The sequence below is a fragment of the Syngnathus floridae genome, chromosome 2 (genome assembly GCF_059516105.1).
Source record: "Syngnathus floridae isolate MCC-2025c chromosome 2, RoL_Sflo_1.0, whole genome shotgun sequence".
NCBI classification, from domain to species: domain Eukaryota; kingdom Metazoa; phylum Chordata; class Actinopteri; order Syngnathiformes; family Syngnathidae; genus Syngnathus; species Syngnathus floridae.
In genome coordinates, this window is record NC_142414.1 from 9,627,962 (window position 1) to 9,655,214 (window position 27,253).

The following is a 27,253-nucleotide window of genomic DNA, read 5'->3' on the forward strand; positions in this document are numbered from 1 at the left end:
GCTAACACCACCTGTACTTTTCCTCATTGTCACCTGTGAAGCCTCCTGGACAAATTCACTTCTCGGACGAGAGAAAGTGGACATGAGCGTATGTATACTCTGGGACCACTAAATCCCTAGAGAGATGAGGTGTGGCTTTTCATTCCTTCCTCAAAGAATGAAAAGCCTCTTATTCTACTTTTGGATACAAAAAGGACTCTAATAGGTTCGAGACTCACTATCTTTTGTGCCTGAGAAAAAATGCTTTTGCTTTTTTTTCTTAGACCCAATACAACGTCAAGTCACAGCTAGGCCTACTGCTGGTTGTCCTCTGGTTTGTTGACATGAAATATTTTTCAACAGTAATATTGAAAATCAATGTGTCACCTTTGTATTATTTATGAAATATACAGGGGATGTTTTGAGATTCTGTCCTAAGCCTTCCTCGACTTTCATCAAAATTACTTCTTCCTCCTCTGCTTTACTTCCTCATCAGGAGAATTTGATAACCAGGCAATCAATAATACTGTCACACTTGCCAGAAGTAACCAGTCCTAATGTATTGTTCTTGCTACATTGCAATGTTGGTTTAAAGTGAGGGTTTTAAGAAATGGCAAGTCATTCAGCTCTTCGGTGAACAGAGAGTGCCATCTAAGTAAACACAACAATGGGCTCATGAATGGTCTTGAAGCTTCGTTTGCCCATCATTAGTATTCACCACCCGAAAGCTCCAGAAAAGCAACAACTTTAAATCAAAGCTTTTGAATCCATGGTCTGGGTTCGCCAGAACATAAAGAAACTCTACCTTTCTTGACGATCTGGATATTTGCCTGTCGCCGACCGTTGCCATTTTCTACGATGCAAGTGTAGTTTCCCAGGTCGCTCTCCTCCAGGGAATCGATGGTAAGTGAAATGGAGACCTCTTGCTCCCCCAAGTGCTCACGTACTGTCCTGGAGCAGAGCAGAGAGCCAAATGTAGGGTTAGATAAATGAAGGCCTTTGAAAATCAGCTTCAGTATATACAATGTTTGATTTGCTATTCTCCCCATTGGGCATAGCAAATGCAGACACGTTATTCTCTGCTGTGACAAACGAATGCAAATATTCTGGTGTTTTGTGTGAAATAAAGAATGACAGATGTATCAACAACAGACCTGTTCTGGTTGTGCATGATAGAAGGATCAAAGTGCATCACAACAGTCGTGATGGTGAAATCAAGAAAGGCTTTCTACTACATTTAGAGATAGTGTATTTTTTTTCTCCACTGTGACAAGCATTCCAAAGCAGCATCTTGTTTTCGTCACTGATGAAATGTAAACATACAAGCTGCAGAACGAGCCTTCGTACATCCGAAAATGAGCTGTTGTCGTGTACTTGCATGCCTTTTTTCCTCAAACTGTACTTGCAATATTGCTCCTCAGGAGCAATCCTAAAATACAAGGAACACCTTTGAAAAACAATAACTCCACACTGTCGGGGGGTCAGAGAGTCATAAATGGAGGATTGAGTCTTTAATAAGATATGGATTTTCCTCAACACCCCAAAATACCTTTGTTGAGAGAATGTGGTATATGTGCACATCCTCAAATCAATAAATCGTGACCTGAGAATAACAAGTCTTAGACTCGAGTTTTCTATCAGGCTGAAGAGAAATGTCATATTTTGTACTGTTTCAAAACTCTGCACTAGCTGTTTACACCTGTTATTTAATGTTAGTGGAGCAGATACTTGTACATTGGATGGCAACCAGTTCATGGTCTCCCCCGCCTACCTACTGCCCGAAGTTAGCTGAGATAGGGTCTAGCACCCCAGCCACCCTCGTGAGGAAAAGCGGGACCAAAAATGGATGGATGGATGATTTTACTAGGGGAATATAAAGAGCCACATTTCCCTCTATTTTCTGAGGAAATCACTGTGCCGCCTACTGTACAGTATAGATTAAAAATAATATTGTATCAAAAACCAAAGGTTAAAATATAAAACAAGAATCAAGTATTATCATTATTTTAATTGATAAACTTTTTCAAAAAAGTCGATCTATTATGTTTTTAACCATTTTTACATAAACATTGAACTTTATCTCCAAAACTTGGCCCATTTCAAAATGAAATAAGTATGCACATCCCTGCTCTGGGGTCATATTTTCAGCTTTCCTGGCTTGTTTCCTGGCGAGTTGCTCACCTCTATCACGCTGCCACCTTGAATTCTGTAGACTCTAATTGGTCCTAGTTCATGACAAGAGAGTTGTGCTTCAAGCCAGGCAGTGCATGGTCACAGGCGAATAGTCGTCTGCAAATGCCAGGTCACCGACTAGGACACTAACTCCTCCACCCAGCCGTGTCATACTGCTCACAGTTAACCTTTTCATTAGGCAACATTTGTACACAATAGTGAATTCCTACTTCACATCGACTACAATGTTTCCCTCTTCACTGTTTTATCAGTTGAAAACGAGCTTGAGGGAGTCATCCATGAAAACATCTCCAATTAAGCTGTTCTCACTAACAAAATGTCAGAATGAGAGTCTATTATTGCGGTTGCTTGCATGATGTCCCCTCATCTGTTTTCTCTGCCTTTGTCGGTTATTACTGTTAATGAATAAGTGAACGTAGATAGTTTTTTTTTTTTAACTGTGTACATGCAGTCACCCCTCTCACGTAGCAGAGAAAGCTGCACTTGTCATTTTACAATCTTAATTAATGCACACCTTCCGCGAAAGGACTTACTTGATGTCACTTTCTCGTACCCGTTCCTCATCCAGATCTTCAATAAACTTTTCCGCCTTCATCCAGTAAATGAGTGGGCTGACATCACCACTGTACCCAAAGAACGCTCTGCATGTCAGGTTGACTGGACTTCCTGTGGGACGACAGGGAACAGGAGATATGTTGATTGCTTCAATCTGTAATCATCCGTCACATTCAGGACGGAACAGTCACTGTGACACATGCAGCACTGCCCGATTAATCCCGTTCAGTTCCAATTTGACACAGTCGAATTAACTCCCATTCTGCTTTTGATGACCATCCCATTATCAGGTTCCCCTCCAGTGGAAACATCATTTAGTTTTCCCCATGGGGCAGACAAAAGCAGACTCAAACTCACCTTTTGCTGAGACTGGTCCAGGCTTGTTGTGAATCCTCTTTTTAGTTCAATTTCCATTTACCTCAGGTGACAGGGGATTTTGATGGAACGCAATCATCTATTCCCCCTTCCATCTATATCAGTCTTCTGGTACGACATCTACTTTTTTGCTTTTTCCATACTCTTGTGGCTTAAACAACAATGCACCAATCACAGGGAAATGTGAAGGAGCTTAACTTTTCAATTACCTTTTTGAATTTGGAATGATTGAATCTTTCAGATCAGTACTCAGAAATTCTGTACTGAATTGTACACCCTCCTCATGAAGAAGACACAAAGTAGTGCATTTGATACAGTTTTTAAATTGAAGGCAATCAACCAACAAAAAAGGATGTTGAGTTGAATCACAAGATTCTGGAACTTATTTTTGTTTTCATATTTTGTTGAGGCACAGGCAGTATTTTTGCTTCTGTTGGTGCTGGTTCCACATGGGTTGTTTCCCTAAAGAAGGCTGGCTGTGTTTTGTTTTCTGTCTATTGCGATCCCCCTGAATGTGCAGGGTTTCATTTAGCAGTTTTCCAATTAAGAAGCCAAGTGATTCATCCTGTTGAATTGGGCACTAAGTGTGAATTACCTACGTATGTCAGGTAGTTATTCAAAACATATTGTGCCATATATTATTCATATGAAATTCAATTATAAATAAGCTTATTCCAGTTTTCTGTTCAAATATTAACAGGAGTCTCACTGAAAGAAATACATTTTTAGTATAACTGTGGCTCAGTACACAAAGCACATAACCCTATGTACAGCTTGGTTGAGCTCGCTTGACCTCAACGCAACCAAATACCCCCGAGATGAACGAGAACACATATTGTGCCACTGCCTCGGACCTCTAATGCAGAATACTTAAAAGGTGCTATGAGTGGAAATGGATAATAAGCAAAATATGTCCACAAGGCATGTTCATATGCAATACCACATACTGGCCTGATGTATGAGAGCAAATAAATAAATAAATAAATAAGAGATCAGGCATTCCATAAAGAAGCTGGTGCATGGATACTCAGGGAAGCACTGCTTGGCAAACATCCAGCAGTATAAAAAAGATGATTCAGCAAGTCTTTGTGAGAAATTTTGGCTCCTTGACCCTGTGGTGAAGATTCAGGCGGCTGTGACATTGTAGATAACGATTGTGTATAATTGGCTACTTGCTACTTGGAAGATGATAAAGACTTTATTTTAACAACTCTGCCTCATAAATTGAAACACAATTGAAAAACAAGTTTGGGGAGTAACCAAAGGGATTTTTTTTTCCGAGTGTCTCCAGACACAAATACAACGGCTATACATTTAAAACTGAGTCTGAGTCTTTTCCATACATATTTGGACAAGTTGCTATTTCTTGAAAACTCCACCGGGGGGCTCTAAAGGGCCAGTAAGTAAAGCATCCATAAAAAGAACAAGTTAAGTAAAGTAATAGAACAAGATTTTTGAATGTGACAGTGACTTGATAGCATGCTGTCACTCCACAGGGTGTCTACACAGCTCGTACAATACGTGCTATACTGTATGTGGCAAAGATAGAATCAGGACAAACTAATCACATGTGCAACATAAAATGAATCACTAAGAATAACAATAGCATTATTTAGGCTTTGGTGTACAGGACTGCAGTTCATCTATCAGATCTAAACAATCAAACCAGAAGCAAAGTAGAAAGATGGCCCTGAAAAAAAGGGGGGCATTGAGTGAATAGGAATAACACTTCAGAAGTGAGATTTCATTTTTTTAGAAGCTCAGCAGTAATGAGGTCACATGTAGCTCCTTGCCTCGTGTTTTTGACAAGGCAGGAAGCAATTAAAGGCAGAAAAACTGCACAAAGAACAGCACAGTAATTGTGGGAGCTACTATGGCACCTTCAATATGGGTGACTCAAAAATCGGGAATCTACACGACATATAGGTAGACTCCATATTAAAGCTAGATCAATGCTGAAATGTGCAGAGCATCAAGGTGTTTATAGTTAGCCTCATTTAATTTCATTAGACTAATATCCTTGAAAGAACAGAGCTTCCCGCTATCACAGAAAAATTTCTGAAAGCACCACAAGGCCCTGAGTTGTCGAGGAGGACCATCCCTGACACATGGAAGGGTTAGAGCAGCTAATTGCCATGGCGAGGAGACCTCGCTTGTCAGCGGCGGCTGTGGCAGATGTCCCATTTTAATTGATACTCTAAAGAGAATTTCACTGTGTTGTTTATGAAAGCTTGCACCTCTTCAATCACATTTTCTATTGCCTTGTGCATGGTCAATCTCTTGTAGTCATACTGAGGCAGCATATCTCATTATCATCTGGCACAGTTTCTGTTAATTACTAGATACCAGCAGAGACAGACGCTGTTCATCATTTTCACATATGGCAGTCATAAAACTGATTTCCGATGGTTCGTTTTGTTAGGAGTGAGCTGTCTGGAAGAAAATATTCAATCATTGTTGAATAATCCATGACAGAGAGATAAATAAGTGAATAACAAGCACAATGGCGGAACAGGGGATGGCATTTGTAAATTTTAAGAGCAACTGTGACACACACAGGATGTTGACCAAATGAGCGGAAAAAGCGCCACTATTATGGGTACTCCATCCAACAGTTGTTAACTATGCAACGATTATGCTGCTTATAGTCTTGCACAGTTGTATTCTCCAAATGAAAATCCCAGGCTGGTGCCTCGGCTTGAGCCGCTCTTTGCAACTTTTTTTATTCTTCACTTCCGTATGCTCTCTCTCACGGGCCTGTCCGACTTAGGCGCCACAGAGCTTCGCATAATGAGAAAACTGAACTAATTATGCCACATTGTAACAAGTCTCAAACATAAGTGACATTCAAGAGTGTTTGGCAGTGTTCATTTGTTTTCAAGGTATTTTCATCGCTTTAAATTGGTTGCATTGCATAAAAATGACAGGCAAAGCGGAAACAGATCATTAGTATCGATTTGTGAAAAATAAAATGACCATGTTTAGAGATAGAGGTTTCCGCCGGACAGCGACGATATATGTATATGTCGAGTATACGTATTGTATATGGGGCATTAAAATATCTGGTGACAGTTTTTCAATTGTAGCATGCGTTATGGTGTATGGTGCTTAATCGCTGGGTGCAAGTTGCCATCTATAATTTTTCTTCACTGGTCGAAATTTCGTCGCGTTGACGGTGTCGGTCTGCGTGCAGCAGCCTTGAATAAGTCTGACATGTCATTATCAGGTTTCATAAGAAATTGTGCACTGCTGTGCAGTTCATCCTTGCTTCAGTCAAAAGTTGGCGACACGAAGCCTGCTACAACTGTTTAATTTGAAGTTTGACATTATCACGGCAGGCATCTCTGTAATCCAGTGCAGTTTCTTCACTGATTCCCCCCTACCAGTCTGAGAGTGCACTCGCCAGACTGTCTGGCTGTGGGCTTTGCAGTCACCTCTTTTTGGCCTCCACTTCATCATCAAAATTCAAAAGATGATTGGCCTGGCTTTTTCACCACATTACATGCAGGGCACAATATAAAGCCACGCAGAGGCACTTCACATGCTCACAGAGTTTGGTGATAATACAGAAACATGTTTACAGAATTGCTGAGCACTTGAACACCCTTACCATTCATTTAATTAAAACAAAATATTTAATTACATGCTGTGAACAGGAGTGATTTTTTTTTTGCGGTACCAAAATATGATTGCTTAGCACCACCATGAACAAAACGGAGGAGAAATGACTGTTTAGCACATGTAACACATTCAATTCCATATAGTATAAATCTTTATTACTAAGTACTGCTCCGATATCAACCTAGTGAGGATTTCATGAGGCAGATATGATGGTTTTCCCAATCACCAAACAAACAAGTTTGTAAAGCTTGTGATTCCAATTATCTGTGTGTGTGCGCAGTACATTAAATTGAGTAAAACAGCACACGTAGGCAGTGTGTCGCCTGAAGAAAACAAAAGAAGATTTGTACCCAATTATGACACGGGATTAGTCCCAAATATTAACTGGTAATGAGCAAGCGTGATTGCCAATTGATAATAAGAGAGTCATTTTTTCTCATGCCTCATAATCACTCAGGCTGGGGGTTTGGATAACTCTTCTCAACTTCTTTGAAAAGATTGTCAGACAGGGTAGATGTGAAAAGTTGAAAATGTCAATTGCTGTCAGTGCTAAGTAACATATCGAAATACCTCGTCTACTTATGCAACAATTAGGTCAGAGGAGGAATGTAAAATTGATATTCAATTGAATTGTGTTTTTGAGCATTTTATTATCCAATATGCAAGTCAAAATTATGCCAGTTATAAAACTGGGGTTGATTATGGCATAGTTACACAAAGCAACCATTGCCATCGTCATAACGTTGCCTTTAAAGTTATTGCACGTGTATGTCAAAGTGGTAATTGTGTGACGGCTGAGGTCTTTTACACACACCAGGTCATTGGCCATTCCATGTCATTAAATATCAGTCCATACCATTTCAAATCATACCACATGCTTCAATAATTTTTATACTTCAATACTTTTCAGCCATCATGTGCAGAAATTGCAAAATTTCTGTTATCATTACAGTTTTGTGATCATGTCCAGACAAACACAAGAAGACATGTTTGAGCAACAATTTCTAATCTCCCAAATAGGGGCTAAGGTTGTCATCATTTATGACAATTAAAATTAGCAAAAGTGGTGAAAGTCTCATGAGTGATGCTTGGTTCAAAGCCATACCAACGAAGCATGATAGGCCTGCTGGCTGTGAGTCTCAGTGAGATGGTAGTTGATGGGAGTTGGTGTTTGAGGGTGGATGGCTGTAACGTGCTAATGCCAGGGCTCATGGGGGAATTACTGGTGAGATTTGGAAGGAAACGCTGGCAGCATTTTCCATGTTGCTTTTAATAGCCAGATGTGCAATTTTCTGCCAGCTTGTACAGGCTATGCCTTTTTTTTTGCAATGCATCTATTGTGCTTGCTAAATGTTAACATCATTGGATTAAGTGTCAAGTGTTGCTTGTGAGCCCTAAGGAGGGAGTTCTCATCCCTAGTCTCTCCGCTTTGTTACCAAGCCACCCGCCTGCTGCCCTACAACATGACAACCCGTATCTGCACAAATACGCAGTGCTCTTGGGAGGAACAAGCACAACAAAGCACACGTGCACCTCAGTCCATATCTCTCTCATACATGCATCCACATAGGCACTTTGCTGCTTAGTATGTAAATGATCATGAGGTATAACCTACAATGAACATGTTGGGGAGGATAACAGCTCATTAGAATACATCAATAAAGGCCAGCTTGGTATCTGAGAGTAATGTTTTCACAATAGGGTTTGTTTAATGTGAGTTGTATGGTGCAGATGGAGCACATCATTGACATTTCAGATGGACTTTGCCTCAGCCAAAGTAGATCCAATGCTGATTTGCAGTGGGTAAATGTGCACATGGGGGCAGGGAACAGAACTTGCATTCTGATCACTGCCACTGCCACGAAGACAAGCGGTCATCCCATACCTGCTCACGATTTATCGGACAAGGAGATAAACAGGGCCTTGAAGGAATAGCCGCAAGCCCAACGACTCTCAGGAATTATGAGCTGGAGCTGTGCCAAGTCGAGTGGGAGACCAAGGTGGGAGGAAGAGGAGCTGCAGCTTATAGCCATCCCGCAATTCAATCAACATCGGCTTTGTGTTCCGATGCTGAGTTGGAGGGGGAGTGAGTATGGGTTGATGGAAAGATGGTTAACCACAAACGTGGCACAGATGACAGTTTCTGGGAAATCTTTCAGGACACAAGAACGATATCTTAGTAATTCCTAAATAGATTGATGCAGACATCTTTATGTCAAATCATGAAGTGCCACACCTGTCAAAGTTATTGGAAAGGCAGACAAGGCTCATACCAGTTCCGTCCGTGCCACAAATCGTGATTTTATGAAGCTTTGGCGGAGGATCTGGACAACTTAACAAACCTATTATTTTTGGCTCTAACAGTAGTGAAGCTGTCTGCAATTTTTACGCTTCAGATATCACAACTCTCCTGCGGAATCGGGAAAGCAGTGACATCGTAAATTTCTGGCATCTCTGGTGTGAATAATGTTAGAGGATTGATAATGAAGAGTGATTTTGTGTAGAGATGGGTACCTGTAACCTTTGAACCAGTTTTGTTACAATCCTGGAAATACCTGGAAATCAATACTACTTGATGGTACCAATTTTATGAACTTTTTTTGTGTTGCTTGTGCAACATGCAAGCTCAGCCGAGAGGAGAGGCCAAGGTACTGATGGCGAGGAGTATTGAGGAACTGGAAAAGCTTGAATAAGTATCCTCAAAAGAAAATAAACTGGATTGGACTTGGAACTAAATGGAGGTAGCTGCACAAAGCGCAAACATAATACTCAGGGACACTACTCAACCTACATCAAGCAACAATGGACAAGTAATACATTGGACACAGGAACATGAACAACTCCAACTAATAATGTTTGAATGCAGTGAAAACAGCACCCTGGACATAGAACAGGACATTGACCCAGGCAATAACTTCTTCTCCACCATAAACAACACACAGCAATGATCAGTATAATCGGGACATCTTGGGAAAGGATAAACTAGCTATAATCCATTTGAATAGCCAAAGTCTATATACAAATTTTAATAGCATTAGGGATTATCTAAACACATTCAAACAACCATTTAATATAATCATGGAGGGCTATGAGTTCATATAACAACAGACAGAGTAAAAGCGGCGGTGGTGTTGCAATCTTTGTTGATTTGAATATGAATTTCAAGATTGTAGAGGCTATGACGCAGTTGGTGGACAACCTTCTTGAATGTCTCACAATACAGATTTGTGTGGAAAAGAAAAAATATTAATTACAAGCTGTGTTTATAGAGCTCCAGGTTCCAGTATTGACAAGTTCACTGAATGGATAGAAAGCATGGTAATACAAAAAGGCAATCGTGTCAGCGCTGGGTGGAGGTGAGCGACGCAGCCAGCTGTGTCTTCCCTTTAGCCCGCACCAATTGATTGGGATGTTGCCAGCCGCCATTGACTTGGCTCCGGAAAAATCTGGCTCGCTTTCAAACTTGGACATTTTCTAAGAGCTTTTGTGAATGCCTGCAAGGGTGACGTCACTACACTGGCGTGGGTATGTTCAAGTGTGCCATGGGAAATTGACAGCTCTTCTACTTGCCCCAGTCACACAGAGATGCTTCACAGCAGACAAATGGTACAGTTTGATTTGACGTAAATCGGTGCTCGTTAGTACCAACCCAAGTGCCGTCTTCGGTACCCGTCCCTATTTTTGTGCATGTTTATCCTTGCTTTCCACTTATGGTAGAGCATTCAGGTAAAAAGGCAACCATTTCAATAATAACACATTTTATGTTTTCCAGATAAGCATCAGCAAAAAGTTAATTGTGAGATGTTTCATACAGATAGTCCAACTGATTTCTCAATTTTATGGCGTCTTATTCTGAAGCAAAAGTCAGTGAAAACTGTCACAGTATTTGGCTCATGTAAAAAACAAGCAAAACTCAAGTAGTGGCGTATCTCCAACGAAAGAACTAATGAAGCAGTTAATACAGGCAACAAATGAACCTGCCTTCGATAAAATCATCATGCATAGCTCAAGTATAATGGGTGGCAAACACAAATGAGTCACCTATCAGCTGCACCGTGTCTCCCCCGTGATGTTGCTTGTGTAAATACCAGACACTATTAATGCAAAACACATTAGGAACAATGATGTGTAACCAGTGGCATACAGATAAGGCCTTTGAGGCCACACATACCCACATGCGCACACACACGCACACATGGATGGATGGATGGGTGGATGGATGGATGGGTGGATGGATGGATGGATGGATGGATGGATGGATGGATGGATGGATGGATGGATGGATGGATGGATGGATGGATGGATGGATGGATGGATGGATGGATGGATGGATGGATGGATGGACGGACGGCACCAAATTCAAATGTGAGCATTTTGCAAGCCTATTTCTTTTTACCTTTAAAATCACCTTTAAAGAACTAACTAATTCCTCCTATCCCATCATGACAGTAGAACAATTGATTCGCTGGCATGTTTTGCTGGAATTTGCATAGTTACTTTCTGAGCAGCTGTCAGGGTGAAGCTCCCTACTCAAAGTGCAAAGGTCTGGCAGAAGGCCTCCCTGCATTACCGAAAGTACTGATGCCGGACACCTCTGAAGACCTTATGACCTTCTCTGGCACAGGCGTCTGCTCCCCTACTTGCGCTCATGGTGCTTCATGACACTGAGCAGCTTAACACTGGACCCAAAGGATCTACTGAATGTATGCAACTGTCTAGCTCGAGGCAGTTTCTGCTGTCATCAAGCTTGTGCCTATTGAAGGTGACGTGTGTGAATACCACTTGGGGGGGTGATTGTTCATACACACTGCAATAAAAGATGCCCAAATGGCAGCACTTTTATCCTTCGACAGATTTGCAAGCTCAGGTATTCTATTTCCCGTTAATTTAACATTTTGCTGAACTGGAACATTTGGGAAAAAAGCTCCTTCCTGCTCCTAAAGATGGAAATTACCCCCTATCGGATTATCAAACATCTTAGGTCATCTATTGAAGAGATGCTGGCTAGCATAACAAGTGTAATGTATGAAATTGAGAATTTTCAATGGAAAAATGGTTCCAAAGGCACCTAATGCTGAGGAAGGGATTGCTGTCAGTTTCTTTTTATATGCAAAGCAGCATCCATGTCTCAAAGGAAAATTCATTAATAAGCACTTTATACTGATCCTTGCACATAGAGCCTTTTTTAGCTTTGATATTTGGGACTCAACTGCCTAAAATGCTTTCTACTAGCAAATTGAAGACTTATTAGGTTGCTATTGATATTGAGTTACTTATGCAGACCATCAATCTATTTCCTTTTCAACGTATTTTCGTTTCAATACACAACAAGAAAGAAAGAAAGAAAGAAAGAAAGAAAGAAAGAAAGAAAGAAAGAAAGAAAGAAAGAAAGAAAGAAAGAAAGAAAGAAAGAAAGAAAGAAAGAAAGAAAGAAAGACCTGTTTGGAACACTCCCCTTGTGAACAGATTACTTTTTTTGTTAAAGTATTGATTATAAAATGATACATGGCTTGGGTCGAATGCATGTCTGAAGTTTGTAACAACCCAGTCCGCGTCTAAATCATTAAGAATTCATATTTTATTATAAACGGAGCCACACACAAACACTATCTGTTGTATAGCTACAGTCTTGGCAACTAGCTCCCATTCCAAGAAGACGCATGCAAGCTAACCCATCCAGAGCTTGCCACAAGGAATATTTATCACGATATTGCAACACTAACGTGTGCAATAACCAAATCAGATTCTACGGTTGGCTGCAATGCAATGTGAGATTCTTCTTAAGGTAAGCCATTTGGTACAAAAGAAAAGATGGACAGTCAGATCTGGGATTTGACCCTGTCACCAGGCAAAGCGCTCTAACAGCTATTCGAGTGAGGGTGTCCAAATCTTATTCTGATAACGCAAACCCCAGATATTTTACATCAGATTACATCAGATGCTGTCATACGGCGTCCTATCATCTTACAGCACACTGCTAAGGAAGTTAGTCTTTTTTTTTGTTGTTTGCCTTTTGGGGCGTTGGCTGATCTCAGAACAATTCAGACATAATTACTATCTATCCATTACACCTTTACACATCCAAAGCTCCAAGCTTTTAGCTGAGATACAGCAGAAGATAATTAAATCAGCGTGATCAGACCCAATCCTCAAACTTTATTCCCATAAAATTGCAGCGTTGCAGAAAGAACCTATTTAAAAGAAAAAACAACACAACCCATAGCTGCCTGAGTCAACACATGTGGGGCAAATACAGGTAAGCACCGGCGATTTAAAACAATATTTGCTGAGAGGGAAATAATTTCCCTGGAGGCTGCTGCTATTCAACATCCTCATAAAATTGATGAGTGCTCTCATCGCGCCATGGTAGATGGTAAGAATTCTCCCAGCATCGTACCAGAATAAAATACATTACAGTTATGGAAGCAAAGCCAAGAGATTAATGAGTTGGGGGGGAGAATGTTGGAAAACAAACATACATAGTATGGATTTTTATATTCATATACCGTATGAAGATCAATCGTGTTCATCAAGAAACAATTTTACAAACATTTCTCCTTAAGCGCATGTATGCACCACGACAAGGACATACAATATCAAATGCTAGCTGCCTTTCTGGATAAAAGAAATACATTTGGACAGAAGCGCCTCATAGAGAAACAAAATGAGGTGAGTTATTTAACGATAGCCCCACAGTCACCACCTCAACAAATCAATTAAAGAGTTGAAAAGGAAACCCAGCATGCATGTTGATGCACCCCAATGTGTCAGTTACCTACTATGCATATTCACTTTCCTCACAATCGTCATGCATGTCAAAATGTACTGGTCCGACTGTATGGATCACTACGCAACAAAGTGTTACATTAACATGTTGGACAATACACATGGAGATGTTGATGAATGTGTGGACCAACAAGCACAGATATCTAGAAGTAGATTCTAAGTCATCCAAATCATGGCAACCCACACAGGTTGAATAGAGGCAGGACTCCCCCAAATTACAACAGGTACAATGATCTAATTGGTGATTTGCATTTTGGATCATTTGATAATGGATGGATGGATGGATGGATGGATGGATGGATGGATGGATGGATGGATGGATGGATGGATGGATGGATGGATGGATGGATGGATGGATGGATGGATGGATGGATATTGACTTGGAAGAACCATAAAACCGGTCAGGGGTGCAATAAAGGTTAGGGACCACTGGACTGTTGACAAAATATCAATGGCCTTACTGGCTAGACAACTACAACTTTTATCTGCTATAACACACAACAAAAATGAATCATTACTAACTTATCTTCGAGAAGACACACACTTTTAACAGGAGTCATATGCAGACTGTAATAAAGTAGACTTGCGGTTAACTAATCCTCAGCAAATGAAAATTGCAGACTGAGGGATGAATATGAGTCTGCAAAGTGCAATCTATTTCAACTCATCTCCCTCCCTCGCCACAAAGTTTAAATAAATCAAGCCAAATTAGAATAGATGCCTCCAGGCCTAATGACAGTGGTACTAATCGTGGGATTTGCTGGTTCTAACAATATTTCCTACTTTCCTTGCTAATGGCCGTGCTCATGGCCCCTCTAAAATGTGTTTTTCTGCAGCCAATTCAGTCACGAGCAAGGTATCCACAGAGGTAGAAGTGGAGGCAACCAGACGTGTGCCCGTTGAGACTCGACTGATGGATAACCACCTGGCCAAGTGGCTGTTCATTTCTGCCAGACCGGGTCTGGTCCCAGGGGGCTTTGCTACACAAATCTCATCTGAAAAACCACATTTGTCACAAACCCAACTTGATCATCATGACACCTATAAAGTGCACTTTAGTCCCGAAGACAAATAATCCAGTATGTTGCGACGACAAGACGATTTGCAAACTAAAAAAAAACAACACATGGACTATAATCCAAAACACACCAGCAAGTCAATTTCTGCTGTCTTAAAATAAATAACTGAATAAATAAATCAGTTTTAGCCATCAAACTCTAGTCTTGAATCCAATTAAAATGCTATGGCATGACCTTGAATAGGCCACTTCAGTGCTGCTGAATTAAAGCAATTTTGCAAGGGTAACATATCTCCACAGAGATATGAATGAGTCATTGCCTATTAAGAAAAGACGCTTGACTTCAGTAGTTGCCGTTCAGGGTGGCCCAACCCAAATACTTTTTCCACACAGGGCCAGGTTGCTTTGAATGTACCCTGCCCCCATCCCGAATTAAAACATAAACACCATTCAGAAATGATACTTGATGTATGCTGCTTTTGTGTTATATTTCCATTTGTTTGATGATTCCATGGATTAAAGTGAGAGAAATTATTAAAAGAAGAAAAAAACAGCACTTTTTGACAGCACTGTCGATGGATCCTGAGGTTACCATAGCAACAACATAGATACTGGTCTCATCTATACTTGCATCACCATATCATTTTAAAGCTCTTATTTCAAGTTTCAATAACTACCGAACATGAAGCTGGTTTTGATAACACAGCAGTGATAAACAAAACCCATTTGATGAATATTTTTTTCACTGTTTAAAGAGGATCTGCATTGCCACAACCCTGAAGCCATAAAACAGTGAGCTTAAGAAATGAATTTATTACGGCACCGCACAGATATTGGAACAACATTCAGTTAGTTAGAAGGGCCTGTGGTAATGCAATGACTTAACAGAATGAAAATTACTTTCATCTCTAATCTATTATTCTAGTAATACAAATTCATGTTAGAACACAGTAATTTGTGTTGTATATTTGGTATATTTGGATTTTAGCCTTTGCTCAATAAATATATTATCTCTTGTAGTCCCACAAAAAAAGTTAATGGGATGGAATTGCTGGTGTATCCTTTGCAAGGGTACCAAAGAAAAATAACAACGCATTTTACTGTGGGATGTCAAATACATCTGATTGTTGGATTTTGAATGAACTTACTCTCAACAGACAGTAAAAACTGAACCCCTCGAAGTGTTACAGAGTTAGATGCATTACACTGTAATTAGATGATACCATTTTATGCTGTTCAGATTTCCCCTTTGCAATGCAAATCTTTTGATGGATACAGCAAACATTTTCGAAGCTCCCAAAATGCTGCAGTCCTGATGTTGCAGGAGTTTAAAGGCTCAGCCTGCAGTACGGCTGTACTAAAATATCAGCTGCCAATCAAATAGATCAAAATGGACACCATCCACATCCCCTTTTCAGAATCAGACAAAATCTGAGATAAGTGATTGGCAGCCCTGGTTGACTCCATGACCCGGAGACCAAATTCATGGAAGGGGTGTGAAGTGTAGGAGTCTGATTACAGGCTCATCTTTCTCAGAAATAAGGTCTCTGTCACTGGGGGGTGGGGGGGCTGCTTGGGGGCATCATCACAAGCCTTGCTGTAAAGCAAAAGTGTTTTTCTCTCTTCTGTCACTCCTTCTTGTTGACAGCTAACGCATCAGAAAGCAAAAATCGACAGATGCCCAAACGAATCTGCACGCATACACACACACTGATGCAAACTCGTGTCTTTTCTCAAGTGACATGCGTGGCTGCACATTTTGGGTGTTCTATTATTAAACATGAATAACCTGAATTCAGGAGAAGCTCTCTTCTCAAGTCACCCAAACACAATGCTGGTATTCATAATGCAGATGGCTGCACAAACTTGGTTTTATCTCTTCAGAGAAAATCAAGCCCAGAGCATGTTGCAACAATAACCCTCCAAAACACCTACAGCTGTCAGCTATGGTGTGTCCTAAATTAATGAGAGCAGCACACATATGTAAGTTAGTTCAGAATGGGAAAAAAATAATTACAGGGACAAAAATTCACCTCAGCTTATCGTAAAACGACACAGTTATCTCTTCCAGTTTGCATGATGATGTAGCAGTGACACTATGAATTTTATTTCTGATGCACAAAGTGTGCATGTTCTGATAGTGTGTGACACGCGGGTCAATCTATCAGCAACCAGCCAGTCACAACACAACAACAACTCACTGAGCTTTCATGTAGGGGGGTGCATCAAAGATAAGGCTTCACTTAGGACACACTTTTGTGCACAAGCGCGTGTGCGTGTATACCGTGCATGCGTGGGAAGACTGTACACCAATAGGTCAGGAATCGGCCCACGTTCTCCCTCGGAAGGAGAACAGAATAAAACAGGGTTCTAATGTGGGTGTCATTTGCTTAAATACAGTGAAGACAATGCTACTCAAATCCTTTTTAAAATCATATTATTATTTTTGTATTTTTTTACCTTTTATTTTGTAGAATGCATATTTGGTAGTTGTTTTTGTTGCCATATATTTTCAAATTTAGTTTTCAATAACATTTATTATTATTGTTATTATTCTCATTTTAATACTATTATTATTATTATTTTCACTTTATGTATTTTGGCAGTATTGGTCCTGCAATGCATAAGGAAATATATTCAAATGAGCATCCCAGCAGTCATTGAGCAGTCAGCGGGGGACACCCTGAACCGGTTGCCAGCCAATCACAGGGCACACAGAAACGAACAACCATCCGCACTCGCACTCACACCTAGGGGCAATTTGGAGTGCTCAATCAGCCTACCATGCATGTTTCTGGGATGTGGGAGGAAACCGGAGTGCCCGGAGGAAACCGGAGTGCCCGGAGAAAACCTATGCAGGCACAGGAAGATCATGCAAACTCCACACAGGGAGGGCCGGAGGTGGAATCGAACACTTTAAAATCCAATCCATCCACTAGTTGAAAAAGATGAATTAATTCTAAAATAATCATTAGTTGCCACAAATGATTTGTTTGTTTGTTGTTGATGTTTGTATAACTATGCGTGATAAATGCATGGATATTCACTTTCATTGCAGTTTGTTTTGTATTATTGTTAGCACCTTCCCTGTTTATTATTACGGAACGCTCCCCTCCTGGACAAGAGACAATGTGTTTGTCCTCAAATATTGCCTGCAATTAATGCCCATTGTTAATCAATTTCACAGTGTAAGTAAACAAAGCAGAACAAGGCTATTGTACACCTGAGGTCAAACACAACAGAGGCAAGATAAGAAAAACTCAGCCTTGAGCTGTTTGGCAACACAGTTCAGGCACAGCCTGCTTTTTATATGGCTTTCATGAAATGCTCAATTGTATTGAAATAATACACTTAACTACTCTGCTTCTGCTTATTGTAGCTCTTTGACCTTGGTTAAAAGTGTTAACCAAGGTCAAAGAGCTATAAGCTAAGTCTTACTGAAAAGTTTTCATTAAGACTTAGCCCTAGTACACAATGACCAAAGAACAGAGATGATGTGGGAGGCAACCAACATCTGACATCACTAATGCTCTTTTTATGGATGAATGGTCAAAAGAAAGAAAATCTCAAAGTCCCATGAAAAATGATCCCACAGGAGTGGAAGCTGTAAAAGTGGGCCAATTCTACATGTTCTTGCACTTTCACATGTTTTTAGTGCAATGGCCATATGGCCCTATACTGTCTCGGGTGATTGATTTAAGGCACACATTTTACATAAGAAATAAAATAAATAATGATCATCTTATCTGCATTTAATCAGTGTAAAATTCAGATATGTTTAATTGGACACAAAGATAAGATAACATGACTTACTATTTTGTATGAATGGTAAGAGGTGGATACACAGGTTGATTGCAGCTTCTGTCATCTAATGGAAGGGGATTTAATTGTTCTGCCTGTCACTATACATCACTGGCACATGTAGATATACAACGATATTTGTGATTAACAACTGTCAAACGAATTAAATGAAGTTGGACATTTTTTTGCATGATATCCTTTGGGTGTCATGCTACCCTGGTTGAGTATTACTGGTCATAGTGCATAGATGCGGAAAGGTGGGGGAGTGAACCCAAATGCTTGGGCGAAATGAGGAGGGAAAAATGACACAGAAATGCCCTGAGCAACAACAGATGGTTGAGACTTCAGCCATTGGTTAGCGATTCAAATAAAATATATAAAAAAAAGATGACTGGTCCCAAGGCCTGAAATTCACTACAGGATATAGGACAGTCAAAACTGTTGAGACTTACAAAAGGTCAGAGCAAAACAAAAAGCAAAAATGCTTGAAAGCAATACACTGTGTGCAAAATTATTTGGCAAATTCTATTTTTGAGGATTAATTTTGTTTTGGAACAACTACAGTGCTCTCGGTCAACCAAAATGTAAATTTACAAATGAACATAAAAAAGAAAAAAAAAATCAACAATCAGTGACCTATAGCCAACCTTCTCTTTAATAAGAGACATCAATCCATCCATCCGTCCTTCCTTCCGCCCGTCTGATACTCTATTCTCAATACTTCTATTATATTTGACTCCAAAAATGTAAGAATGTGGTCACCAGTAAATGCCAATAAATGTTTTCACCTACTATAAATGGAGAAATGAGTTTGCTCCAGTACAGTCAGCACAGTCTGTGCAGCACTTCTGTAAAACACTGATAGGCGCTTCCCTTCATAATGGAAACCTTTTCCTCCCTCTAACAGGAACACAATTTACACCTCTACATTACAGGCACATTAACCATTTGGGCCTATTCGCTGTCAGGTACTCACTTCCATCTGCTGTAAAACAAGGCATGAGTAAGTAGGACTCCTTCCGCCTTGTGAAAATGATTTTACACATTTTTTTCCTATTAACTTTATTTTCATTTGAAGTTTTGTAGATATCTTGAAGCTTCCTCATTTTCCTTTGACCTTGTTCAGTATTGTCCACTGGATCTTTTGTAGATAGCACTTGATGCTTTACAATAATAAGGGGATGAAGTAGGGCCCCAATGAAACCAATAATATCATATATCTATATATAATATATATAGATATATGATATACACAGAATTACAGTGTGCCACCAGTAGCCACTAGCTCTTCGTGAGTGCAATTTTCAGTATAATCCAGTATAATTAATGATTATTTCTTTAACTGAAAATATTTTGTTTTGGGGGAACCGAAACAGAACAGCATTCAAGTTGAGTTGACAGCGATCGCCATGGCTTGCTGACCTCTCTATTTTTGTGCTGTTTATCTGACCCATGATTGATTGCATGTGTTGATGTTTCTGCAACATACCACGGAATAGTGTCAACAAAAGGCATGACAAATCAATAAGAATCTGTATGGATTGAAAAATGTAGCTCCAATCAACCAAGAGGATGTCTTGGGATAATGGTGTGATCATCACTGACATTGATAATCTCAAGGAAAGGTTACGCAAATAAAGCATCTAAACAGCTTCCATGAGCTTTGTTCAAAAATGTGTTTTCATTTTTACAGCTCTCTCCATACACGACTTAAAAAAAAAAAAACAATATAGATTCAATTTAGTGCCGTGGGTGATGCCCAGTTACAAGTTGGTCCCACCTGTTGCATACAGCATGTGTTTTATTACACCACTGTATTGGCCTATCTGGTGCCAATGTGAACGGACTGTGAAAATAAATTTCCCACTTATCCGTGTCCCTCTGAGTTTTGCAGAAATCCTCACATAGATCATGCGGAACTTTTATAAAACACTTTATCGGACCAATATGAATTACACACATTTCAAAGAGATTTGTATCTATCATTAATTTGATGCTACAGTGATCTGTGCTAGTTTATTTCAGTGTAATGCCAAAAATGCCCCCCCCCGAACAAAGAAAACATGACCCATTTTCTCTTTTGCAAAGGCTCAGCTTGCTCCAAATAAGGCTTTGATCTGGAGTTTTCCCAGGAACTCCAGGGAGAAAATGGTGGTCTTAGGCAGTAACGCGAGCTTGCCATGGTTCCTCATAAATAAGAGGTACTGAGATTAATTGTGGATTGATTACATTGGAGCAAACAGAAGGTACCCTGGTGGTGCATGAGCATGTTAGATCTATTGAGTGTAAATACAATTTACCCACTCGTTGCTAAACACACAATTCCCGCAGAACATGTATACAACATACTATAAATAGAACAGTTGATTTTGGAGATGGGATGTTGGAATTCGCTAATCTAAAAATCTGAAATAATGCCATTGGATTGAAAGAGCAAATACACTGTGAGTAAGACACAAGCAAGGGACCAGTGCTAGCATGCAGTGTGTACCTTTACCTTGTGCCATCTCAATGATGCTGGTCTGGCTTTCGGATGGGGAGAGAATTTTGGGTGGCTTGTCTGTCAAAGGAGCTGCAAGAAAGACAAACGCAGAGAGGACTTTTAATAACTCAAAGACCAAATATTTGAATCAACACAGAGAAAAGGAAGAATGTATGGTACAACAGCTCCTCCTTGAATCAACTGTAATTTATTTCACAATAAATGAAAAAACATGTATCAGGCCAACTGCATAGGAACATTTTAAAACATAAATGATTAAAAGCAGCACAGTGGAACACGGCTTTGCATGTTTACCTCACAGTTTCTGAACTGTGTGCAGGGTTCGATTCTGGCATCGGCCTTCCTGTGACGAAGTTATGCATGTTCTCCCAGTGCTTGCATGGGTTTCCTGCAGGTGCTCCAGTTTTTCCCCCCATTCCCAAAAATTAACATTAATAATTGGGCACTCTAAATTGCCTGCGATTGGCTGGTCACCAGTTTAGTGTACCCCGCCTAGTGATGGAATAGGCCTCAGCACAGCAGCGGGCCTCATGAGGTCAAAGCAGTTCAGAAGATGGATGGATGGAAAATGAAAAAAAAAAGCTAAATCTTCTCTTTGAAAAATGACGAGTTGTCCTAGTAACAGAAGATATGCACTCAGAGGTTCCTAATGCTAATGAATCCCTGCAAGCAACAGCAGGTAGGTTTTCCATTATACGCACTTGGAAAAGCAGAGCGCCAGGGCCTGTTTTTTTTAAATGAAGGGTGCTGTGATTGATGCTGAAAGTGTAAAAAACAACACAGGCGGAGGTTTTTGATGCACACACTTGGACACATCTGCATTCATGGGTTGCTAGCGTTGGATAAAGACAAGAGTACAAATATGGTCCTTAGAAGTGGAAGGAGAAACAGTTTCTGAGAGCTCATTAATGACAAATTCAGATCAAATGCAAAATAAATGGAAAGGAGAAAAGCAATAGAAGGATTTGCTTGTGCTTGGCAAGCTTCAGTGCTGCGTGAATTAACCTCATTACTTTAATTATCCCTTTCCCCACAAAGTGTGCTGAGATTATTTGCTTCACCGTGACACGGCGAGAAGGAGCTCTGACAGTAAACAAGGCTGGATTTAAAGGGAAGCACAGATATCACACCGTGTACCTGGAGCCACAACCTCCAGTTTGCACGATACGAAATTGATTCAGATATGATAAAACATAATAATACTCCTGATTATACACAGCTGATGATTGCAGTGAGAGTCAGCCATGTTGGAAGGCATGCAAACACCACACACATTTGGTGACCTGGGGTGTTTCTGCCCTGAAAATTCAAATTCTGCGGTACGTTATTATGAGTGAGAGTGGGCCGGCTTTTAGCTGAGGGGCACCGAGCACATCAAGTCTGACCTGCTTCACAACACACTCAGCTGCACATGCACACAAACTCAGCGAGCAACCTGATGTTACGATCAGCTGGGGGAGACCATCTCAAAACATCCCTGTGATCGTATGATAATGAATGGGTTGAGGAGGGTTGGGGTCCTGAGAAGTTGATGCAAGAGAGAAAAAAAACACCTTGTTCTATCTCATTAACCCTCCCATCACTTTTCTTCCTGTCTTATGCTCAGTGTGGCGCTCTGTCCGACTCTTGCTGAGGCTCCCTGGGGTGACATGAGGGAAGATGAAAACAGTGGAAGGAAGAGGAGGAGGGGGATTGGTCGTTGCAGTGCGCTCTTCACACTTCATTAAAGACCACTTCGGCAGATGAAGAGCAAGAGTATGCATGTGTGTGTGTGTGTGCAGGAGGAAAATTACGCAGGAAAGTAGAAAGCAGCTTTTTGAAGCAAACGTTATTGGAGATGTGTGGTTACCATTTTGCACATAGGCAAATTAAATCCCAGCTCTTCTTCTCGTAGATTGAAAAGTGAGCAAGCCTGTCATTTGAGCCGATTCTGTAGCAGCACACAGAAGTCTGTGGCCTTCTTTTTTTTTTTGTATATTCCCCACCCCAATGTATAACACACCTGAAACTGGGCTCTGAAGTGGAGAAGAAGAAGCTGGACTACTGCTTACTTGCCACCATTGCTAGTTTTAGTGAATGTTCCGTTTGCTTTGTCGTGTCCAGATTCCATCTTGAATTTGTTTATTCTGGTCAGTATCGTAAGTAGTCCCATTGTCCTTGATTCCATGTTTCTTCTTAACTTGAGCAGTTAATATTCCATTTCTCTGGCACTCATCACTGTGTTCCTTTAATTGTGTAGTTGACATGTTCTCGTTTTTTTTTTCCCCCTTGTTTAGTTTTCGACTGTTTACAACTTTTATGCATAGGTTTTTTTTTTTTTAGATCATTTTGCTTTGATATTTTCCATTTCTTCCCTTTGTTGGATACAATTGGGTAATTGACAAACCTCTGCAGTCTGTTTTAGCGTGCAAGGTTTTGCAGCTACTACCTCATTATAACTTCAGAACCAAATATTTCACGATGCCCCCAAGAAGAAGCTGACTTTATAGTTGCATCGCAGCAGTTTGCTGAAAATAAAGGTTTCCTCAGGAAAAGCAAGCTGCTTCTTTAAAATAAGCACCACTTCCCTGGCCCTAAATTGGCATAATTTTTCCAAAATACAAACAGTAGAAACCCCCCCCATAAAAATTCAATAGATGTGACATAATGCAAACAAATATGGAACTCCTACACAAACATCACATAATAAAAACCCAGGTCCATTTCTTTCCCAACAAAATACCAAGATTTTGGAGATGATCCAGCACAACTATTGACAGAACAGAACGAAACTGGCATTTATAGGTGACCCTTTGTAAAATGCCGAGATGGTGTTAATTAGGGAGATTGTCACTCATCGCACAGCTGATCCCTCAGCAGGGGACCCATTCTTGATGAAATTCATTCTCTCAAAATGAGGATAATTGGTAGGAGAAAGCGTGAAGTATTTCGAGGCAAGTGGCTGAAAATATAAGGATGCTGAAGATGAGTCACAGAAGAAAGGTGGCGCTAGTGGAGGAAGAAAAAGATTTTACAGTTTGCTAAACAAAAGTGTGGCGTGACAGTATGTTGAGAAGTAAAAGAGATAATTCTATAAGATCCCAAATAAATTACAATTAGTATGGAATTTCATCTGTATTATCTTTTTAAACTATTAAATATGTTAGTGGCATGTTGTCTAAATCTATGTCTCATTTCCAGCAAAAAAATGAAAATTGCAGTCCCGAAGAAAAAAGGAATAACAACCTGTGATGTCGTACTTGTTATGATAACTGTGTGCTGTGACACACACGTGGGATCTAAGAAGCCCAAAGCACTCAGAATCCAATTATATATTTCTGATTTCATGTGATGATATGCAGGGCTGTACCAACCAGCATCATGTCATCCAATCGCCAATTTGTTTTATCTTGGTGTCTTTTGAGGCTTTAAAAAATCAATTTACAAATGCATCAAAATAACAAAACAACAACAGAGGTGAAACACTGCTCTCATTCTGCTTGCTGGAACTCTTTAAGAGGATGTGAGGGGAAGTCGCCATTAGGCATATTTGGGAAACTCAGCATGTGTTGTGATTTGTTTTGATTGTGTTAATTTGTTTTTGTCATAATGAGGACAGTAAAGAGACAGGGTGCACTGAAAAAGTTTGTGCAGTTGCTGTATTGAGGCGATCATCTCTGTGGATTTTTAAAAAATGCAGATTCTCTCCTGGCAGTTCTCTCATTCCGCCTACTCTCTGCATGGTAAATTATTTCTCTGCTCCAACTGTGAAAACTTGTCTTTTAAGTCCATTATTTCCATATTTTCCACATGCAAAACTATGTGTGATACAATCTTTTAATTAAGATTTTACAAGTTGCTTCCTCCAGCTCCAAAGATGATCTCGTTTATGTTAGCTTCCCAAGGACAACTTCTATCTCTGCTTGGCTTGGTAGATCACACATCTCGCAGACTACTTTCGATTTAGCCTGCGCTGCGGGCTAAAAACAGTACACAGAGCATCTCTGAAGTCCTCCAACGGGCACACTTTGGTCAGATAGGCTCTGCAGTAAAGTTGTAAACTTGTATTTAATTATCTGTGGGATTACAAGATCCCACAAGTTGGACTACTATTTCTATGAAAATGAAAATCTTGGCCATAACTGTAAGCAACAACAATGAGGACTTCCAAAGAAATGTTCCTGAGCTTTGACTCTGAGGGCCTTTCATAGAACAAACATCATTCATGCATTGAGGATTTTACACACAAGATGCGTTCTTCTTCCAACCTGGCTTCACCACACTTTTTGGGGAAACATTGATTAAATTAGCTGAATTACAACCACAAACATGAGTCAAGATGAAGAAACTGTAAATGTCTGTATAAAAATGTATTTGCTTTTCACAGTCACACCTCAAATCACAAGCAAACTACTACATTCAATCGACTTATGCCATTTAAATATCATTGCATAGATAGGAGTGAGACATGTTGCTGGCTTGGCATCCATTGCTGTTGGGTTATCCTGGAAGGAGGATGCTTCTGTCTGTAATACATTTTTAAGGTTTTAGAAGTATGAATCCCATCTAGGATCTGAACGAATGATCATTTATGGATCAAAATTACGATTCCAGACAATGATCATCAAAATCTCAGAGCATTTCTCAAACTTGCCGTCCTGTCACAGTCCACCAAAAACGGAATGCCAGAGCACACACGGGGCTCTCTGACTGGGGAAATGAAGCGTTAGCACTGGCTGTGTTGGGAAGTTAATGGGAATGGATTGCACTCTGCCTATCTGAACACACCCACTCACAAAGTAGTGCGTGCGTATCAGAATGAATTTTCAAACGCGTCTTCTGTGTCTAGTCTACTTTTTGTAAATGGTAATGTACATAATCCATTCATCTATTTTCTGTACCACTTATCCTCACGAGGATCGCAGATGTGCTGGAGCATATCACAGCTGACATCAGGCGAAAGGCAGAGTACCCCTGAGCTGATGGCCAACCAATTGGAGGGCACACATAGATGAACAACCATTCGCACTCACACTCAAACCTACGGGCAATTTGGAGTGTTCAATCAGCCTGCCATGTATGTCTTTGGAATGTGGGAAGAGACCGGAGTACCTGGAGGAAACCCGCGCTGGCATGGGGAGGTTAGCAAACTCCGCACAGGAGCCAAAATTCAACCCGCATGTGGAAAAGTATGGCAGTGATACCACAGGCACATATCAGTACTTATCAGAGGAGCTAGCCAATGAGTACTGTGTGTAGAAAGAAAATGAACTTTCCACAGTAGAATAAAAAAAAAAAAAGAGCTGATCCGATTGTAAAGTCTCTGTGCTGGAGAGAAAAAGATCTGGCAGGGCGACCTCCGCCCTGCAATCAATTTCAGCATAAACCAGCTGTATGGCCATTAAAAAAATCACAGTATTGCCAGCAAGCAGTACAATCAATTACCATGACATCAATAAGCCATGGGGCAGCACTACTGACCCAGGTGGCGGTAAGCAATCACCCTGACCGAGGGTGGTATGTAAACTTGCGTGCATATGCAACAAAGACAGCCATATACTTCCCCACAACTCGTCCGTCCATCTGTCTGTCTGTCCGTCCGCCCACCCAACCCACCCATCCATCCACCCATCCATCCAAACCCGTCCATCCATCCAAACCCGTCCATCCATCCAAACCCGTCCATCCATCCATCCATCCATCCATCCATCCATCCATCCATCCATCCATCCATCCATCCATCCATCCATCCATCCATCCATCCATCCATCCATCCATCCATCCATCCATCCATCCATCCATCCATCCATCCATCCATCCATCCATCCATCCATCCATCCATCCATCCATCCATCCACTCGCTCATTACTGCTTTAGTCTGGAATTACATTAACACCAACTTAGCACCAATTCCCTCAACTTGAATACTACAGCCCTAAGTGAGTGCTAATTAGCCAAGCAAAGGCATTAATTATGCTACACTTCATCTTAATTACATGACCCAGATGTAGAACATGCAAGAGAAGCGTTTGTAAGCACAGTATGCTAATTGATTGATATCTGGCAAGTATGAATGTGTGACAGAGGCTTGCTGCAAAGGTGACTATTTTATTTTGTAAATGCTTTTAAATGTTTGATTTTTATGTTAGATGGTTGTGTATTGTTTTTGCATTCCATGAAACATCAACTCTGTCTATATACACACACGGACAAAATTATTGAAACATCTTTGTTAATAATAATAATAATAATAATAATAAAAATAATAATAATAATAATAAACCATCTTGGGAAAATTAACCAGCTTTTGAATTGTAGTTGGAGTATTGTTTGAAAAAAATAACTTCAAGAAGCAGCTACAAAGCAGATATAAAGCTTAAGGAGGTACGGGTTTTTGGAATACAATTCAAAGTACCTATCAGTGATCTGCAGGTACTCAAACT

At 40.3% G+C, this 27,253-nt stretch overlaps 1 protein-coding gene across 2 annotated transcripts in view; it reads right to left on the reverse strand.

The window, feature by feature from the left end:
* The window catches only part of LOC148401630 (interleukin-1 receptor accessory protein-like 1), a 103,372-nt gene that overhangs the window by 9,047 nt on the left and 67,072 nt on the right, over window positions 1-27,253 (reverse strand). For both annotated transcript variants that reach the window (XM_088369033.1, XM_088369034.1), the window contains 3 exons: window positions 20,826-20,900; window positions 2,706-2,838; window positions 785-930 (listed from right to left, as the gene is read on the reverse strand). In XM_088369033.1, the coding sequence (XP_088225159.1) occupies window positions 785-930; window positions 2,706-2,838; window positions 20,826-20,900 (354 nt within the window). The remainder of the gene's footprint in view (window positions 1-784; window positions 931-2,705; window positions 2,839-20,825; window positions 20,901-27,253) is intronic.